The 21,233-nt window shown below is 40.2% G+C and overlaps 4 protein-coding genes across 5 annotated transcripts; 3 read left to right on the top strand and 1 right to left on the bottom strand.

Moving 5' to 3' along the window:
* Positions 1 to 294: 294 nt before the first annotated feature.
* On the top strand, positions 295 to 858 carry RB195_026283 (uncharacterized protein; the record flags this gene model as incomplete). Of its 2 annotated transcripts, none has more annotated exons than XM_064214766.1 (1): positions 295 to 858. In XM_064214766.1, the coding sequence occupies one exon, from the start codon at positions 295 to 297 to the stop codon at positions 856 to 858; it is 564 nt and encodes a 187-aa protein (XP_064070647.1). The 2 variants fall into 2 exon arrangements, with proteins under 2 accessions (XP_064070647.1, XP_064070648.1); XM_064214767.1 differs by having other exon boundaries at positions 385 to 858.
* A 950-nt stretch (positions 859 to 1,808) lies between these two features.
* On the top strand, positions 1,809 to 2,220 carry RB195_026282 (uncharacterized protein; the record flags this gene model as incomplete). Its single annotated transcript, XM_064214765.1, has 2 exons — positions 1,809 to 1,965; positions 2,012 to 2,220. The coding sequence occupies 2 exons, from the start codon at positions 1,809 to 1,811 to the stop codon at positions 2,218 to 2,220; spliced, it is 366 nt and encodes a 121-aa protein (XP_064070646.1).
* Positions 2,221 to 8,421: 6,201 nt separating this feature from the next.
* RB195_026280 (uncharacterized protein) lies at positions 8,422 to 19,332 on the top strand (the record flags this gene model as incomplete). Its single annotated transcript, XM_064214763.1, has 15 exons — positions 8,422 to 8,510; positions 8,582 to 8,698; positions 8,765 to 8,849; positions 9,876 to 9,958; positions 12,927 to 12,982; positions 13,240 to 13,398; positions 13,469 to 13,544; positions 13,622 to 13,715; positions 14,987 to 15,065; positions 16,228 to 16,397; positions 16,457 to 16,620; positions 16,761 to 16,842; positions 18,621 to 18,704; positions 18,789 to 18,942; positions 19,319 to 19,332. The coding sequence occupies 15 exons, from the start codon at positions 8,422 to 8,424 to the stop codon at positions 19,330 to 19,332; spliced, it is 1,506 nt and encodes a 501-aa protein (XP_064070644.1).
* On the bottom strand, positions 12,311 to 12,568 carry RB195_026281 (uncharacterized protein; the record flags this gene model as incomplete). The annotated part of the gene is made up of 1 exon (XM_064214764.1): positions 12,311 to 12,568. One exon carries the CDS (start codon positions 12,566 to 12,568, stop codon positions 12,311 to 12,313), a length of 258 nt encoding a protein of 85 aa, XP_064070645.1.
* Positions 19,333 to 21,233: the final 1,901 nt, after the last annotated feature.

Genomic DNA, 21,233 nt, shown 5'->3' with positions numbered 1-21,233 from the left:
TTTAACAAAGAAAACAGGACCGAACATAGACAGGGCGGGTCACGGTCACTGGAGGACTTTCAGAATTATGACTTAGTTTGTCCTCTCGATTCCTCGTCTCCACGTGTAATTTTGACAAAACTTTTTTTGTATTGCCAGAGAACGAATATATATATATATATATATATATATATATAATATAATTGTTGCTAGTGTCGTTATGGGGCCTCGATGTGCCCCTGTTTTAACTAAACTCAATCAGGCATTCGAGTGTACACAATGGGAACGGCCTAGCTATATGACCTACGCTGTTATATGGCGATAGATTCTCATACATTGCAAAAAGGTGATGTCCAGAACATTACCAAAGCGCATAACCTGAAAGGTCAACTGCGTAAAGGGAGCATGGAATCCTCGGCAACAACCATCCGTTTCGTCACGCTGGACTGCCGAGCGCTGTCGAGCGAACTCCAACAAACCGCCCTGTCTAGGCATCTACGATATCTCTGTGTGCCGTTTGCTGCACTGGAGGAAACACTCATGAGAGATCGGCCCGTCACCAAGTACTGGAGCGATGCTGATGAGAAGAAAGTAGGTGCCTGCTCGATAGCTGTGAGGATCCACTATAACAACCTGCTAGAGGAATTTGACTCGACATTGTCAAGATGCGCATTTTTACGCATTGAACGAAATGAACGTAAACTCTGGATCGTAAATGATGCACCTGCGGAAACCGCTGAGGACAACAACAGTGTCGTCATCTATAATGAATTCAACGTGTTGATGTCTAAAATACCTAGCCAGCAGGAGGTCATGGTCGCAATCGACAAAAATCCGAGTTTGGGACTTGAACAACAATCCGATGTGCTAGGAAAATAGTACTATCCAACAGAGCGTGCGTCGGATAACTGCAAATGTCTGGATCAATTCATGTGAACAAACGGGCCTCATTATCCCCTCTACGTTTAAGAGGAATCATCGACGCCATCAGCTTACGTGGGAAGGAATAACCCCTTCGACACTTGAAGAGCAGCGAAAGCGGACGATGAGTGATCGAAACCTGGCAGCGGTATTCGAAGCTAATGCAATTAACATTTCTGAATTATGAAGCCGTTTTCGACTCGCCCCATCGAGGACATCTTCTCAACGCGCTCGGCGCCAACGAAGTACCAGGAAAGTCCGTTCGCTTGCCTGACATGAATAAAAGAACAACAGCTGCAGTTGCAACACCAACCGGATGCAAAGAACACCGTTTGAAGTGTTAACTGGAGTAAGAGAAAGGGCAGTGGCAGGGTCTTTCCTGCACAATTACGCCATCGATGGGACCGAGAAGAACAGTCGATCAGTGTCGGCATCATATTAGCACCATCAGGGTGCCCCTTGACCGATCTCGAGTATGCTAAGAAGTTGTTATATTCGCGGGAAGCAGCGCGAAACTTCAACATGTTGTCAACCTTGTATGGAAGCTAACTGCAGCCTATGGACTATGTTTACGCCCTGATAAGTGCAAGCAAATGTGAGTCTCTTCGAGACCTCGAACAGAAATCAGGGTGGACGGAGTGCCGACTAACTCGTCGGTGAGTTCTGTTACCTGGACTGTATGGCGAAGAACGCTTCAGCTACGAGAAAGATGAGTAAAGATGCGCTAAGGCCACTTATGTGTTTAACTCTTTAACGGAATGCCTCTGGTCACCCTCAATCACCAACGAAGTCAGGCTGCGAGTCTACCTATCCCCAATTCGCCCTATCATCATGTACGGATCGGAGACTTGGGTATCACCGTCTATGGTAATGAAGAGACTTGAATGCACGGAAAAAGAGCTGCTCAGATGGCTTCTTTGCTAGTTTTGGCCTATGGTATACAACATGAAGAACATGAAGATCCTTACGCGGAAATATTTGTGGTGTACCGGCGCATGACACATGGAAGATATCAACATTTTGCACCACCATCGAAAGTGACTACAGAAAGCCGTCTTCGCTTTGGTTATATATTAAGGGGAGGTGGAGATTGCATGTTCAACAAGTTCAGAGGAGTTTGTCGAGTTTGAGCTGGAAGAGGCTTTCGCAGGATATCAAATAGCGATGAATATATTGATTTTTTGCAAGCTCTCACAGAAGATCGAGAGCTATGCTCAAGGATGGCACACCTCGGCAAAGATGCGAGCAATCGAGGGAACGATCAAGAGGTACCCGTGTGATGTACCGCCGCGTATTCAGGAGGCTAATAAACTTCGATAATTGCACCTCCTAACGGCTCCTAACGGCCTCATTTTTGCCGCAGCAGCGTGGTCGCTCCTCTTGTGTCGCGTCTTGTTGATGTTTCGACCATTTCGCCGCTCCTCCAGCTCTTACGATGCACTTTTATCGCTGTGTGCGCTTTCGATTTGAAAAAAGGAAATGCCCGTCCATAGAAGTTGTTTGAAGCTTATAAACATAATTTAAGAAGATAAAGTAGAATTGTTTATGAAGTTTGTATAAGTGAATGAGGTTTAGAGATGTGAGTTAGAGTGTTTGCTACACTGCTCTGAACTGTTAAATAGAAACCACCCATCCTTCTACGAAGATACAGTTGATGGTTAAAAAAATGTTCCACTGGTCGGTATTATACTATATTTCCTTACTTTTTTCGCTTTCTAGGCATTTTTTTTGCACACCTAGCCAATTGAAATTGGCACACAGCGCCTCACGAGGCGCGACTAATGTCTCGCAGACGTATCGTACCTCGGGGCGTATCTCGAAGATACAAAAGTTTCTGTTTGCCACTCATACACCTAATTAGTCGTATTGATTTTATGCTGAGAATAGATAGAAAAGAAATGAAGGCGTTAAATACTGTAGTTAGTAGAAGGGAGTTTAAAGAATTATATAAAGTTTTATTGGATAAATTGTACAAGTATTAGAACGTTTAACGTGCACTCATTACATGTACATAAAAATTTGACAATGCATTAATCATCATCATCTGAATAGTTTTTTTTTCAGTTACATTGCAGAATATAATAAACACTGATCAGTGTTCATTTAAGCCTCTAATTCTAATCATTTAAGCCGTATGAAGATCCAGACGATTGTTGTTGGCAATTGAAGGTTGAGCATGTTGAAAAACATTGATTACGTCTTTCAACTGCATAGAAAAATTTCTTCTTCTCCTTATCTCCCGATAATGTGCGCTTGATCTCCCATATTCGTTCGTCAGAACTTGTTGCGTCAATTCGCTCTTCACTCTTCTTCCTTCCAAGTGCGCAGTTTCCACCGTTCCGTCGGAATGCGAAGGTCGAGCGTGGCGTCAGTTCGATAGCAGGAGGGAGGCGTGGTCTAGGTGATCCAAAGTGGTTGTGGATGCTGTCTAGCTGGTGGAGCGGCAGCCGTATTTACTCGGAGGCACGCGGCGCTGAAGGCAGGTCAACAGCGATCAGACAATTTTCGTGGGTATCTCTTGCCCCGTGCCCGGGTAACCGCGTCAGGCAATGGCATCAGCCCGCCGATCAAGTCAAAGTAAGTCGAGTGAGTGCCGTCATTATTACTTTTTAATAGCGTACCAAAAATAATTACCAGGATCAACAGGACCGGCGAATCAGAGTGTGAACAACACTCAATTAGATTTAAATGTAATTAATTACGAACTAAGGTTATCTAAGAACTCCTTCGCAGGACTAAGGTACTCTTAGTCCTGCGAAGGAGTTCTTAGATGACACGTCTTCTTTAAATTCGGACCTTAGCACCTCATAGTGCGCAAATCATAGCAGTTTTAGCTATGTTAGGGATGTTTCTACGTTGTGTTAATGCATTGTGCATGCAAAGCTGAAGTGAAGTTATAACGCAAAAGGATTTTAATAACGTCGTCATATGACCGAACCTTTACATGATGGATGGATTTTCAGTTCAGGATGTTGAAAGAGTTGTATAAAACAAGACAGAACTTCTCCTCTTGGATCCTCTATTGTCCATTGTCACACCTCTGTGGACTTAACTACGCACCTTTAATGACGATACGCACGATCAAGACAAGTAGCATAGGGACTACGAACGTAGCTAACTATTTGTCGTTATTTTATACTTTTTGGAAGGAATCTATTAGTCTACTTCATCAAAAGTCCTCGGAAGACCCAAATATGTTAAATCCGGCGTCCTTTCATCACTTCCAGCACTGCAAGGCAATGATCTATTAAAATGGTTGCAGTCCACGCATCCGACAAAAGGCAGAAGCATTTGCAAGCAAAAGTGAAGGTTTCTTGATATAGCAATACAAAGAAGCCTTTTGCATACATGGACTTGTTTCCAACCGTTCATGGCATTTCCGAAGACGAGAACAAACTACTATTCACGTGTGCGCCCTATGTGCGCTGCAGCAACAGAATTGCCTGTCCTTGCTAGGCACGTCATCCAAGGAGGTATCGCCAGGAGCGGATATGGTAGCTTTAATCATCTGCTTGTTTCAGCTTATCTTTGGTACAGGCTATCCAAACCTTGCTGTTGCATTGGCAAAAGACACACTCATGCGGGCAGCAAACAGCAGAAACTTTAAGATTTCGTGGTTTATTTTGTTTGTTTGAGGTAAAAGTCTCGTAAGCAAATATTTTGATCCTTAACCTAATATGAATAACCGGCAGCCAACACTCTGAAAGTGATACAGTGGACGAGATCACATCTCTTCAAATTGTCAGCATTCCGAATAACTTCAGTTTTAAATTTTTCGAGTGTTTTTCATAGAAAATTGTATTGAAATCTTTAAAATTATTCGGGACAACTGTAGCACTGCGCGTAAAAGAAAAGGGTAAGGCTGTGAACTCTGCGTGCAGCCTAACGAGCCATATCCGGCTCAAAAAGCGAAGCAGTCCTGCTTATGGCATTCACGCTAGAATTATTCTGAATCAAAATTGAGTTTTTCCAGCTAGCCATGCGTGTCACGTAGAAGTTGTGGTCCATGGTAACCAGTTGATATGAGTTTCGGAAAAGTAGAGATTAGCGTTCTACCAAAGAAACACAGTTGCACAATGCAAACGAGTCGGCGTGAGATTGGAGAAGATTGGGTGGTGCAGCGGCCACATCCAGATGAGTGCGCGGCAAGTGGAATTCAACCGTGATACAAGGAGGAGGAAACAACGAACATTGAGAATATTATGATGAAATTTTGTAAAGAGCAGTTTATCTCCATGTCCAACTACTCTGTTTTGTTCACATCAGCTTCTAGATATGTGTTGTTCTTTTTATTCCTTCCACTTCTGAGTGAGTTCATTCCACGTTTCATTTAATAATATTATGTATTCCAGTACTCGTTCATAAACCTTACACAATTCTGAATTGAAGTCGCACAAGGGGATTGTTCGGCGTCAATCACTTTAATTTTTTATCCTTTAAAATTACGTATCTACTTCGTTGGACAATATATATGTATAAAACTGAAGACCTGTGTGTACATATTGTTAATACGTATGTATATTTCGTAAAATTTTCAAGACTTTTAGTTACGACCGTTCGAGAAGTACTTTGAGCGTCGTATTAATCTTACTTATATTAAGGCCCTCGCATGCAGTAGTAATGGAGTAACAGTGCTGGGCAAAATAGGGGGGGGGGGGGCGGTCGTTAGGTACCCACAGATTATGTGCAGCCGAATAAGTGCCTGTAGAAGAGGCTGTCGGTAGGTCAGAACAGGGATACCTTGGGCTATCTGCGATCATTAGGTCATACCCGCCAACGTCACCGAGGTCGTGCGTTGTGCTTCTATTGCAATTGCTTGGTAGAATTGGCTTCTAGAAGGGTTCTAAGAACAAAAAATGAATGAAAGATGAATTGATTAAAGAAGTAATTTCGAGAAGTCCTTTTCTAATGCTAAAAACCGAAACTTCCTGGCCTTGTTTTTGAAAACTTCTTTGACGGAGCTCAACTTGGTGTCACAATGCTAAACTTTCAGTGAAGAACTTTCTGAACCAACAGTGCAGTACGGCACATTCGAAAACATTTCCATCACTTCATGCTTTAATCAAATTTTGAGCTGGATATGTGTGTGCATTGTGGGGAAATTTAAATACATAAAACTATAACTATTTGAATTTTGACAACATTTATATCTCTGTACGATAAGATATTATTCATCCGATTCGCAGAAATCAAGTAGAATAAAGTCCTACAAAATATGTAGGTATTATATGATACATCTTTTCACCTATTTTCCCGAGCCTTGAGAATTAAAAGTTCTCATTTACTTATTTTACACAAATAAAAAAGTACAATTATTTCCTACTTCTAGCAGTTCGTGTCGTTCGATACAATCGTTTGATATATCTCTATACGTGAACGATCGATACTCCGTATAGAGGCAATAGCAGAGATAGCATGACCCTACGAGACATGTTTCACACCTTATTGGACGATGAGGGAAGCTGATAAACGATGTATAGGGGGTGCATAGAGCGAAGCGCGCAGTGCAACGGTCTGTTGATGCTGCTAACTGTTGCGCAATGCAATTAACGATCGTCATTTCCAGTCATTCCCCCTAAGGATAAGCTGTCGCGGAAGCTGTAGGTGCCTAACAATACGTACCCAGGGAAAACATAGTCGGGTCAAAACGATGAAGAACGATGCAGTTGCGTAAGCGGCGCGGTGGAGATAGCGAGCAAGGTGGAGATGGGACTATCGTGAGCTGCAGCAATGAACGGTGGTAGTCCTCACTTGATCTTAATCGCTACGCTCCACCGCACCGCTTCGAGCGCCACCCCTTACGCAACTGCACTGTGCTTCATGTCGTTTGACTCTACTATATTTGATTTCTGGTGAGTAATGTTGCAAAAGTATTACCTGGAAAATGGCGTATGGATAAGTGGGTAAACAGATAATGTAAACAGATGAAATAGAATTAGTATAATGGAAGAAGAGTGACAAAAATGATCGGTTGTCCTACACACTTTAAGGGAGGCGGCATACATATACAAATACGGCTGAATAACATGTTAGCAGGCAAGGAAGTCAGTTTTCGATGAATTTCGCTGTTATATCCTTCTATGCGTTTGCAAAGAAGTAATAAAATCAAGTAACAGCAAATACAAAGGTGTTTTATTCTACTGCAGTAGTCATAAACGTTGTTGTGTAATCATGCAATATCGTAAAGAAAGAACAGGTTAGGTAATGAACAACAGTTTCCTCACTGACTCATGAACCATTCTTCTACCTTCTTACGGACGAAATTGGACCCATTTGAAACATGACGTATTCGAAACACGAATGGCCTAATCTTGCCTCTTACGACATAATACAACATTACCGTATGACAGTTTTCAGAAGCTTGAAATGTCTTTCACATGCCTTTCGTAAAGGAGCATCTGCAATACATCAGCCTGTCTATTCGTATGAGTACTCACAAAATCCAAATTCCTTAGGACCAATGTTCCAAGCCGGTTTAAAAATTTCGGCTCAGGAGTTCCCAACACTACGATCACGCTAGGTTTCGCACAAATCTGATCTATGTCATAAGATGACGAATGCGGATTGAGGGGATGGGACGCGCAGCCACTCCTTAGTTACTCACGTAGTCTTAAAGGAGAGCAATTTCCACATATTTCGAAATATTTAGTTGTGCCATACCTAGCTCTTTCTTATGTATGCTTAATTTCTAGCGTTATAGTAGCGGTTGCAAAGTCATAAATCTTAGTATTGTAAGCCTTGGCAGTAACTTGGCGTGGGACATAACGCTGTTTACGCAGGCTGTCGCGCTATAAAGCTACATGGGATACCCGCGACGCGTCCGCGAGCACTTTCAGTTTAGTTGTGTGCATCCGCACTGGCCTGCATGTCTTCTTCATTCGTTCATCAATCAAGTATTTGTCTCACTTGAAATAGTACTACTTTTTCCTTAGGCTTACGTAAAGATATTGTTTCTGTCATCTCCTAGGTGGTTGCCGATCTGTGCTTTCTGTCACTTGTCTTGGTGAATCACTCCAAACTTGTCTCGGTCAGCCACTTTTCTGTGTTAGATTGTGGAGTCATTTCTGAAGTAAGTGAAGTAGTGACGTCTATCTCCATTGACGAGACCCGTAACTTAGGGGTTTTCAACTAGTACTGCATTCAAGCCCATATTCACGAGAATCTAAAGATTGGGCATGAACAAGTTCGGGCCACTACCGTTCTTGTGTGCAACCATGCTGTGTAGTTTAGTGATTGGTTTGTGGAGAAAATTTAATAGTATTTGTGTGAGTGCATGTGAATTGTCACTACATACAGTATTACAGTGTTTCGATGATCTTTCATGAAATCTCATTAGCATTAGTTATAAAGTTTTGACGTAGGCATATATGTCGCAGTTATTTCTGTGTACAGCTGTGCTCCGCACATCCATTCTCTGTGCTCGTTCCCGATTGCTGTTATCGATTTTTGCGTACAGGAGGCAATGATTGCCTGTACCGGTATTCTCAGTGTTGGTCGGCTTTCGTGCACATTTCAGGAAATATGTCGGATCTTTTGTCCGGCATTTCAAATCTCACGAAACAGATAAGTAATAATATTCCATATCAAATTAAGAAGCTGGGAGAATCCGTGTGAGTTGTGGGGATTCGTGTTTTGTTATTTTCTTGGGGCAACAACTTAATTTCGCTTTCATGTGTTCAAGTCATACAATGGTGATGAATTATACTGAAGCCGAAAACCTTGTTTATGAGGCTACCAACGAAGACCCGTGGGGTCCAACTGGTTCACAGATGAAGGACATTGCTAATTACACATTCCAGTAAGTACCAGTCTTTATCTTTAGAGTTTGGAATCTCGTTTTGTTGTTGTGAGCTATCTTTTACAGATATGAAGGTTTTCATCAGGTTATGAATCTTCTCTGGAAACGTATGCTGGAAGACAATAAGACTGCATGGAGGAGAGTTTACAAGGTAGTATTTCTGAAGAACTTTCTAATTTACCGGGGTCAAGCATCCGATGGGAAATCTTCCTTCCAAATCAAGTGTAACTTTACAGCTTGTATCTTTATACAAACAATTCTATGCAGCAAGTGATCGTTTATAAGCATGATAGGGTGATTTTCACCTCAAATTCTCTTCTTCTACATTCGAGGGTTCATTTTCTGATGATGTCGCAATGTTAGCAAAATGCGGACTGGATACAGTAGGAGTTGTGAATAACATCTCGTCTATATGGTAGATTTTGGTAACTAACATGTATACAGTTGATTTTCTTTCTGAATTTTCGGTTTATTGCGTCCAAAAAGTACTGCTACCGGTGCGATATAGAAGGTCTTATTGCTTATTCTGCAAATTCCTGCAATTGGATTATATTGTAAGTTTCAGCAACTTTTTGACAATTGAATTTATATTTCAATATATTCCACATGTGTAATCTAAACATGCACGAGGCATAACCTTTTTGTAAAATCCTCAAGTAAAGTCGATGCTGTAGTCCTTTCTGTATCTCAATGCGATACTTTCTTGAACGCTGTTTCTCTCCGAAGAGAGGTAGTATCCAGCTCAGTGTATGCGATTTGTAGTCAAACCCTACCGGCTTTCCTTCCGATTCTTGCATTCCCTTTTATATTTTTTGTGATCGTTAATATGAAAAAGGCTTGTCCTGACAAAACGATTTCCGACAATTATCTCTCAAACATTGCAGAAATGTAGTTTCGGTGGGGTATCATCCCGACATCAATCATCATTAATCAAAAGATAAGAGCATCGTCCTGCAGCAATATTTCTCCCTGCTGTTTCGAAGTTTCAGGAGAATATTTCTAAACTGGCAACTTTGTGATGCGCAGAAAGGGATATTCAATTGATACGAAACTTTTTCCTTCTTATATGGCATCATCAAGTCAACTTCCATATCAACGTTTTCAATTAATACCTCCTCCCATCGTACGCTTGACCTTGTACTTTAGATTTATTCCTCTGGGTTATCCATTATTTCAGAGTCTTACCCTTCTAAATCACTTACTTTTTCATGGTAGTGAGCGAGTTATTGGCAATGCTCGTGATCACAGCTTCCAAATGAGGTTCATTCTGTTGCTCCTCTGAACACTTTCATTTGTCATCTGTAGTTTTTCGCACTACTTTTTGTAAATTCGCGATTCCCGAATTTCTAAGAACCTGCCGTTATACCTTTAAAGATTTGTGGACCTTGGTCGGCATTCATGGTTTTGTTTTGGTTAGTGTTGGTTGCGGGCGGATAATGGCAGCTAACTCTGCGATTTTCGAAGCGAGGCGTAGTGTCACCTAAATCTTCTGTTTCATTTTGTGTGCGGTCAGTGGTCTGTGTGTTAATATCATCTGCGGTCGAGTTCTTGTAGTTCTTCACCATAAGCTGCTACTCATCATAGGGGATAATTCAAGTGAAGTTCACCTATGTATAATACGTCAGTGAAACTCAACCACAATTTCATTCTTTACCTCCTTATCCGCCTATGTTTCATCTATATTTTTATGAGTGCATACGCTTGTAGTTTCTCGAAATGATACTTGAGCTTTCCCATCGGGTAACGCAAATGCTACTCGTGATTTAAGTCTCAATATACACTCCGGTAAAATGATTTAATTTAATTGCAGTATATGGCAAAGGGCAGAGTTCGAAGCGGTGCGGTGAGTCTCTCTCAGGTGCTTCATCCTTGAGCTAGAAGCCAGACATTAGCAGCGTTGCACTTGGATATGCCCGTGTCAAGTGCAGACGTGTGAGAACCGCTTTGCTTCAAAAACGCCTGAAGCGTCTACGCCATACTGAAACGTGGATCCGGTCATTTTGACCAGATTGATGTAGACTTATTTGATTTAATTGGGCATGTATCACGACCTAATACACTCCCCCGCATCTTCGCCGAGATTTGTCGTCTGCGAACATAGTTGAGCGCTTTGTGCTAGATCTCCAGCAAGAGTTCACATACAAAAAATGTACTTGCCATAGCTTCACATCTTGTCAAACGACGTTACGTCTGATTTGCCTATGGACGCGAAATGTCGTCCGATCTTTCATCATCCAGAACTTCCACTTCAGAACAGATGACCTTTTCGTGCTTTCGTCCGCGAGCCTCCTCAAAGCAACTTGTAAAAACTTGTAGGCGATTTTATGCTCTTCCTATGATGTGGCCAAGAAACGGCAACGGTTTTCCTGACTACTTTGGAAGGCGGTGCATAAATGTTGGTGTTTTCAAAGCATCATCCGTGGGGACACTATATCCACTTTTGGGTGAAGTTCTTCGTTATGACATAGCCTTGATCTGATTGACTTTTTTGGTAATGGAAATCAGCCGCGGGGCAATCCGCGGCTGAAGAAGTAGAATGTTGGATTAGCCTTAGCGTATCTCTGCTGAATATGTATCTCATACCTGACGTTTTTCAGCATACAACCCAGATAACGGAACTCTCCGAGCAGTTCAATTTGTTACCCTTCTTAATATAGTAATATTCCTTCCAAGCAACACGAAATTGCAGCACGTCGGTAAATTGGCATGGAAACTAGTTACTACCTAATGAGTATGCCCACTTCCTTCCATATAGTTGAGTCAAAACCACATGAAGCACGACGTAGTTGCGTAAGAGACTGCGCTCGCAGCGGTGCGGTGGAGAAAAATTGAGGTGGGACCATCGCAAACTGCAGCTGGTTTTCTGAAGAGTTTCTGATCAACATTATCGCTGTAGGTGTAGTTTTCGACGTAGCTGACGTACGATTCCTGATCCGTCTTCCCTGCAATGCAGCAGCTGTGCGTACTGTAGTTTCCTGGAAGACGCGGCTATTTGGAGTTCTTTCAGTTACTTCACCTAACGGAACGGATGTCTGTGATCGAAAATTCCATGTTTTACATTTGACCTTGAAGGCTGTGAACTCTGCCGGTGTGCTGGACGACAGTACCTATTACTGTGGTACATAATGTTGGGCTTAGAACATACGCTTCATACAACAGTGTCAGTCATCGTAAGCTTGCACTATGCTACTTATATACAATATGTATAATATACTTATACTAGTTGCCTGATTTGGTTTAAAATAACTGGGATCATCACATACAAATAACTATCAAACTCGTATGGAGGGCCTTAGACAGCATTACGAAACCCTATTGTCCTTTTCTGAATGTTTGTGTTTTTCCGTTTTAGAATCTAACGTATCTCTTCTGCTCCCAGTGTTCTTCGATTTGCACGAACGGGTGCCAGTAACACTTCTCGTGTGCCCAATCTAGGAGCTGAAGTGGCCCTATAGGAGGTATAGTGTTCTCTGTAAAACTTCTCCATTTATATAGAAAGAGTCACTTTCTTCTTCATAGATTGGTGCTGGACTGTAGGCGACGAAGGTTTTTTGTTAATAGCATTGATCCAGTAGTAGACGTTTGATTCAGGCCGTCGGTTGCTTGGAAGAATCAATGTTCACTGGTAAACTCGTTTTGACCAGTTCCATCAGCTTCTCTGGTGGGCGATTTCGCCTCTTTTTGGTTACTCCGATGGGGTCGTTGCTGATCTCCTGCGTCTTTAGCATCAGGTCTCCAACAGTTCATTTTGATGCATGCGTACGTGTTTCGTATGTACTGGAATATTGTGGTAGTCTTTTTTCGTTTTGTCAACTTAGTCTCTGCAGCCATTTCTTGACGAAGAGCGCCAGGGTACCATCCTTCTGTCATTAAATGGCTGCAGAGGCCACATGAAGCGGAGCTGTACCATCAGCAGCACGTGTATATCTGAAGATTTGGAAGCTGCTGAAAAGTAGTATCTCAGGTTTTGCTCTTCTTTTTTGAGTGTAATGCTCAGCAAGTCGATCTGAATTTGTTCCACGCTACTCATTCTGATACATCATCTCTTCAGAAAGGGAGAAACTCCACTTAGCAGTTCTATTTTAACCCACTATTACTATTTTCACCAATGTCTACCACTTCCGCAGTATTCAGAGTGCATTGTTTTCTGGAGAAGTATAACGGCAGCCAAAATTCGCGTTTCCTGAATTTACTCATAGTTTATTTTACGTGACTGTCATTGTTAAAGGGTGCTGGAACACTACAAGTATGTCGATGATCGTGGAAGAGATCAGGGCCTCAATGGCGAGTTCTTTCATCATTCAATTATATTTTTAGATGTTTCTGCAGAAAATCCGCCTATTATGTAATTGATAGATTCTCCTATTGATAGTATTTTCCATCAGATGTCTTGTTTTAATTCTAACAATTTTTTCATTCATTGGTTCTGGTTTTCATGATGAGTTTTGTCCTTTTTCTGTTGCTTACCGTAACATTAATCCCCGTTTCATTTCTTCTTTCTGATTGTTTCATCATGTTTCATGTGCTGAAGTTATATTTAGTTCGTCATCGTGCGAAGTTAATACTTGAACTTCTTGGAGACGATGATAAACTCCGAACTCAGCGAAAGAAGGTGAAATCTGATAACAAAGATCGTTATCAGGGCTACACTTCCGAAGATATTCGTATGGGTCGTGGTGGCTCGTGTAATAGTGTTAGTGGTGAGTATATATTGATTTTTTTTTTCATTAACAGCCTACCTCTGAGATTTTCTTCATCGAAATCTCTCAGCGAGTGGTTTCAATGATGACTGGAAGGATGATACAAACCAAAACTACAATCGAAGGTTTTCACATGAAGATACCAGGTGATTTTTTTTCTTAGAGTGAGATATATTGGGTTCTTATTTATTCATGTAACTAAGTTATGGTTTGTTTGTTTCAGGGAAGATTATGCTGTCAAAGAGGTGAACTCATTCCAATTCCCCGACGAGAGCCGTCGGGGCTCAGTTTCTCCGGAACTAGGATTCAGACAAGACGTTAGATTTTACTGTTTTTGGATCTCGTCACTAGTCTCTGGAAACAGCCCTGGATGAACATTTTATTGTGCAGTATCTGGGTGCTTCTATGTTGAAGTCTTTTAAATTACTGCATCACTGTGTTATCAAAGCTATAGTTTTGAGTTAAATATAGGATAAGAAGCATTCAGAGAACATTTCTGACTTGTTTCAACTGCCTGGTATGAGTTCTTTACATTCTATTTCCGGAAAAGACGATGGCATTTGACTCCATTCCAGAACATGTTTCAATATGTTTCAATTTCGCTTTGAAGATTCGCTCAAGATCCATGTTGATAGTACAGGATCCCTCAAAATGATCATCTAGACCGATATTACGAAATTATAAACAAGAAGAGCGCACAGGTCGATCAAAGTCAACAATGAAACATAAGGAGATCCATTACTCGCTGAACCAAAATTCTTGCAAAACAGGGAGAGCTTAGAATAGCACCTAAACAATTAATAACTTTCCACTAGTTTTTACTACTAGTTTTTTTTTACGAATTTCTTCCTCTAAAAGCACACTTCATACATAAATAATAATAATTGGAAATTGCAGGGCATACAGATCTGTAATTAGTCCACAATACTTTCGAAAAGAAAAAAAAACATGATGCGTCTATATTTGAATGATATTATGCTGAACTTTTCTATTTTACAGGTATAACGAATTAATTTCTCATTCTATGAATGGTACAGTTGATCAACAACGCAGTACCTATCACTGTCAGAAACGCCGTACCATTTTTTAGGCACAGTTTCGATGTCGCTACTTCGGAAAAGAGATACTGGCTATTGAGAAACTCTTAAAGATAACCTTTTCGGTAACCAATGTTCTGGGTTTTTTTCATTCTTAGATAGGTGCTGCTTCAGCACTCCAAGTAGGATGGCCTGATGGCGTTGAAAATCCTCTAATGGCGAAATTTACTATATAGTTTACTGTATAGCTTGGTTGTACAATGACTCCTAATCATTCCGTACGTCTTGCAGTTGGATTTACAGCCGTTAGATTTCCTTATTTAAAGGCGCAGAAAAAATCGGTAACTAAGATCTCAGAAATGATCGCTCTTAGTTTTTCGATAGCCAGCGTCGCACCTTTTCTAGCTGTGTCATCGAGGATCTGCCCTACAAATAGTCGAGTATTGTTGATGGTTATTATATTATCGAATAATTGTAAAGCCTCGCAAGCGTAGTTGATTTGCGAAACACATTTCTGGTCTCCAAATTGAATATTATTTTGTTCCTTCTAGCCTGTTTCTGACGACGACTTTGGAGATTTTGCAACTGCTAGATCGATTCCTCAGTCTGCTGTGACCGTACAGACATCAGGTTTTGTTTTCTTACATTTTATGCACAATGATGACGTAATAGGTATCTCAACAAGGGCGCATTGATTTTTTTTTCAATAGAGCGTGTGTTTGAGATATGGATATAACTCGTATTTGTAGTTGGGGTACAACGTTTGATTTTTTTTTATGAAGCAGGACATCATTCAAAAATTTCCTGCGGGAGTGCTTTCAGGAGTCTATCCGCTGACTAGTTCTTCTCGGTAGAAGGTCAGTAAAAGGCATCACACCACGAGTCTGGAGTGGTGCGGGTTTCAGGTGGGTTATGCCTATACGGAGTTGTATATTATGGAGAGAGGGTGATTCCGTCTATTTCTTCCTAGTCGCCGTAAAAACGGCCCGGAAGATACGACTTCGAGCGCTCCGGCGCGCTATTTTCTACAACGAGTTTGATTGGAGCGCGCCAGCCTTCTGCACGCACCATATCTTCCGGGCCGTCTTTACGGGAATTAGGAAGAAATGGACGAAATCATCCTCCTCTCTTTACGACCCTCTATAGGAACTCATCGGATTTGTAGGGTGATGTCTTTAAGGTCAGTGGTGCTATTGCGCAATGCAGACATTCGTAGGGCATTCATATTTTTTTAATTAGTCTGCGCAGTGTAAGCTAAACTATTTAAGTCTAATGGTCGCGTAATTCCAATTTCATACACAGTCACTGATCGCCACGTTTGTGATTTAGCATCGTTAAATTGTCTCATCGAAGTTTAAATTTTCTTGTTTACAAGAGCAAACCAGATGTGTTATCATATTTGCATGTCAATATTGAAGTGTCATCCACAATATCTCGAGTAGCCAAGAAGATTAATGGAAAGCTGGATCTAGTGGGTGGTTTTTTTTTCATAGGACATTTGGGTGATATCTTGTTCCATAATTAATGGGGAGGATTGTAGTCTTGTCCGAGATGAAGTTACATAGTTACGTTCATATCTCAAACACGCACTGTTTTATTTGAAAAATAAAGTGGAGCATTGGTTAGTTCTTTTTTTTATAACTATGTTTGAATCTTAGCAGAAATGATCTGCAATTCTTGAAGAGCGTCTTATTTCCACATCATTTAGAACAAATAAAAATTACACTCGAAATATGGGGAATAGCTTCTTCATTTCATTTTTTTTTGTTATGCTACTAGATCCGGTTTTCAGACAAGGTTAGATCTGGTGCAGTTCATATTCCTGCTCTACGCCCACCAGCTCCATCTTCAACAACTAATGCAACTGCTACGTCTTCTACATCTTTTGATCTACTTGGTTTGAACGCTTCGTCATCTACAGTACAGCCCGCCTCATCGATTAATGCTGTGCATTTAATTGATGTTGGTTCTCGGTTATCCTTCGTTATTTCTCTCTGAAATAGCTAAGCGTCAATTTATAGACCTCACTTGTCACTTCGTCTGCTGACACGCTTCTAAGAGATTCCACCCCAGTCGATGGAATGGAATTGGTTAGGAGAGGAAATGCTGTCTCGGAACCCCCTTTGACCACAGATTTGTTCGGATCGAACTCCTCTGCGTCGCTACCTCTTCCCAATATTTTTGTGTGAGTGCATCAGTATTTCACCTTAGTGGTCTATTTCTCAGGCACTCTTTCTCTAGAATTCGAGAATTCTGATACTGTATTAATATTCGTGATTGTTCATGCACGAAACCATCGAAAAGTTTATGTACAATCAATTTCAGGAGTACTTCTTCTCCTCCTGCTCAAGTTGGTGTCTCCCAGGCTCACACTGGTTTCGTCCCATCTGATGTTTTCTCTACAGACGTGGGTTTCTTCTGTACAGTGTCTTATCAGTTGCATAGGTACGCTAAGGAGAAGCCTCCTCAGGTGAAGGGGGTTGAGCTCATAGGATGCAGCTCAAGTGAAGGGGGTCCTTTCCCCAACCATCCAAAAGTGAAAGGGTCAGAGCACCGGCTCCAACTATCGCATCAGTTTTAAGAATTCATGCAAGTGCGCTGTAAACACTGTTTTTTTTAAAGATTTATTTCCATGTTATAACACTATGAACGCTTTTATTTCCATTATATATACAAGATTACTAGATTTCCTTAATGCTCTCTTTTCTATGATGTTATTTTTTCTATACGTTCCATATATTGAACCCTTTCGTCATTTTGAGAGTTGGATCAACTTTTTTTGAACCTCCTTGGCTAAGTCCTACAAAAGATGTTCGGACCGGTGGAGTAGATGTTTTCTTAGCTTGCTAAAACGGTATTTTTTTCTCGTAAAATAACTCAGTTTCTTGTATAACAGCAAGTGATAGGCAAATTTGAGGGTTTTTTTTTTCTTAATCAAAGACTAATTTCAAAGAATGTGGAAAAACCCAATCTTTGTTGTAGAGAAAATTGTATTTATTTGTATGCTGTAAATAGCCTCTTCATACCAATCAGTCTTTTAAAAGCAGCTATATTGGTTCGACTGAATTCATTAACGAGGTTGATCTACTATGCTTATATCGATCCTTTTCAAATCGAGTTTTTTTTTTATGTGATTGCATATATCGCATATTCAGATCAATGTAAAAGAGTTCTTTTTTTTTCATCACAATGACCTCATTACACTACATGACTCTAGAAATTCTACTTGGCTTCATGTCATGCTGGTGGTAGTCGGCAGCTTGAACATTAAGAATCCTTGTCGACTACAGCAAGGATACAGTGACAGATCTCACCTCACGGAAGTATCGAACCGCTAATGATGCGTTTATTCGCAAATGTTCATTGAGTAGTTGCTTTGTGTGGAAGCAGTACATCAAATTGGTTGTACTACCGAGAACACTTGATATGTACCAAATGCACTAACTTTAAGTGGGGCTATCGCATATCAAGATCAAACCACAATATAGTCCTAAGCTCGAAGAGATGAATTAGAAGGCATGTTGGAGGTATTGATCGCACATATCAAAACTATTCTTCATAGTACTATCCTTTTTTCTGAGGAATGCTCCTCCATAAGGTTTGCTCGAGGTGGTTGTCGCAAATAATATAGCATCGTCTCTGCATAGTAATGTGTTTTTTTTTAAAGTAGTGGTGTCGTCCATTCCTATACTAGCGGCAATCATCGATGAGTTTCAGATATTTAGTTTCAACAACCTGTATTATTAAAATGTATCATTTCGTTTAGTTGTTTGTAGAACATTTTGCTTTCGTTTAGTGTTGTTTATGGAACTTCAGGACTCATTTTGTTAAATGCTTACTTTTAACTTACCTTATTAGGAGGAAAAACATAGGAAATTGTAATTAGTTCAGAAAACAACTTCCTTATTAGGAAAACAGAAAATTGTAAGTAGTTCAGAAAAACAACTTTTGTGTAATTTCACACATTTTAATCTAACGGGATGATTAGTTGTCTTTACGGAGATATGTGAAGGAATGAAACTGATGGGGGAAATGTGAAGGAATGAAACTGGTGGGCAATTACGTTGCAGGTATGAGGACAAAATTGTAATAATTTCTGACGTTTCCATACTACAGTTGGTATCAAATAAGTAATGTATTACACATTATCCTTAGAGAATCTCATCTATATCTTCTTGTTTTTAGCGTTCTGCAAATATAGTTGACACCACTAACTTCACTCCTCTCAACCCAAGTCGTCAACCTATCACTACTTCTCCGACGAAATCGGTTAGTAATAGACTTGCAAAGGAAACATGACATTTTTTAAAAAGCTTTAACAGATGTACATAATTGTCACTTCAATTTATTTAGGCATTGTCTAGTGATGAAAAACCTGCTAGTGTCGTGAAGATCGGTAGCACATGGGCCGATGCCAGTAGTTTGATTGACCTCGATAACCTTGGAATGAAGAACACTCCGGTTAAGCAAGGCCTGTCCCTGAATCAAATGCAAATGAATAAGCAGTGTAGGTTGTGCATATTATTGATTATGTTTGATTTTTCAATCTCATATATTACATATATATTACATGGCAGAAGGATCAACTAAAAGCCTTGCCAACTTCTGATGGTCGTTACTTTCCTACGGGTATAGATTTAAAATTAGGAAAGAACCCTACGGAGAAGCTTTGGCTCCAGTTTGATCCATGGTGCGATGTAGTATTTTATTTAAGAATTCACATATTAGCACCTGAACAGCAGGTGTTGTGTTTGTGTCTGCACGCTTACCATTACCCTCGTTCGAGCTACTATTTAGTAAGGACCAACCTATTATACTGGAAACGAAGAGTCACGAGAAATTTGGAGAGATTGTGTTTTCGAAATGATCGTAATTTTTTTTAGCGTTCTTGAATTAGTGGTTCAATCGTGGAACTATCAACATTGGCGTTGGTCGTTGATTTCGTCAGCTGTTAAGGAATTTTCTTCTTGTTTCATTGGCCTTTTTCATATGAAGTGCGCTTCAAGCCGTTGCTGCAGAGAAATGCTCCATATCTGTTCTTATGCTGATGCATATGTTGTTTTGATATGTAATGTGCCCTTAAATTGTGATCGAGTTTATGTGATGACATTTTTGGTGAAGTAATCACATTCTAGTTGTGTCTGTTTCCTTCTTTGATATTTTGGTATCGCTAGCAGTCCTGGGATGTAACTTTGAGATTCCAAGTCAGCACGCTGATAGTTTTTGGAACCCATTCATGTGTTGTTTTCATGTGCTGTTCGTACATACACTAGATGATATTTGCTCGAAATTTAATATATTCAATGCTGTCATAGTAACGTACAAGTAATCCCGCGGATTTAGTTTAATTTGTGCCTTCCATATTGCATCAAATGTCGATTCCGATTGCTGCCTTGCGTCCTATTGGTAGTGACGAAGTTATAGAGTGATCCGGACATGCTGGCGAACTTCTCATTTGACTTTTTGCTTTGATAGGAATGCTGTAAGCAAATACCGTTATGTACGATCGTTTCTTCGACTTTGTGGTTATATATATATATATATATATATATATATATATATATATATATATATAATATAACCACAAAGCATATATAAAGTATATATATGGGGTTGTAATATAACTTCTTGGAGTTTTGTTTTCGTTTCTGCTCAGAAAGAATTTGTATATGATCGCATCATATGTTCACATTATTCTAAAGAACTTTTTCTGCTCTACATGCTTGCTGTAATCATTTTCTTCAACAATCTAATCTTGAGTAACCTAATCTAACCAAAAATAGAAACCTATGTTCGAAGCCATTCTATTGCCAACAACCCACCGGGGTCGATGCAGAGCTGTCTGCAAAGAGAAACTTAGTCATCGGCTGACCCCCACAAGTCATTTTATGGGCCAACACGCGTTCAAAAACCCCAACGATTACGAATTGCAGTAAAACGCGTTGGCACATCCCAAGTGGATACATCAGTGACTTTATCCTTTACTTCTTTAATTTGAACTGCTGTCAGGAGCAAACGATTTGCTTAGAAATTTCCCGAGGTTATCTACGGCTTGGGAAGTCTACCTTTTTATTAACATTTAATGTATCAATTACGAAGACAACGGGAATTTTGAATCCACATGTGATTTGATGTAAAAAAGTGTTCTAAATGGCCTTTTTATTACGTATATGTCCTGCGCCACTATTGCAGCTCACTTACATCTAAGCCAATATTAAAGCTTGTGTACTCTTCTACACCTATTCCTCTACATCATACACAGCTATAATCTAATCATATATCGCAACAGTCTCACGCTAAAGGTATTTTCGATCGAAAAATAATATGTCTAGAATTGTATGAAATCAGCTTTGATTCGTGCTGGTGTATTAGTTTTCAATTGCAAATACAGTCGGCGTAAAACGTGTTGTTACGTTACTGCACAACGCGTTCTCAATGAAAGCGTGCACAGAGCTCTCTGCGAAGAACTTACGAACTCTCTTCCTTTTGCTGTTTTTTTTTTGTGATTTTTCACTATTTTTTCGTATAGAAGCGCTTCTATGAATTACACAGTCTTAGTGAAGCCCTTTTTCATTAGTTTTATCATTTGCATCCCTCCTAGAATGCCTCTAAGATCTTAGTTTGTACAAATTTCTGTTCTATTTGCTTGTGTAATTGTGTATGATTACTTTAATGTAACCGGAAGCGTAGTAGGATCCTAAAAATCGCGCTAGAGGAAAGCTAACTGTGCACAATTATACAAAAAGTGGGGCAGGAATCCAGTTTCTGGAGACTAAATTCTTTGAAAAGATACCATTA

This window comes from Necator americanus, chromosome X, assembly GCF_031761385.1.
Source record: "Necator americanus strain Aroian chromosome X, whole genome shotgun sequence".
In the NCBI taxonomy this organism is placed as follows: Eukaryota; Metazoa; Nematoda; class Chromadorea; order Rhabditida; family Ancylostomatidae; genus Necator; species Necator americanus.
Note: the sequence above shows the minus strand (reverse complement) of the source record. Positions and strands in the feature narration are given on the sequence as shown.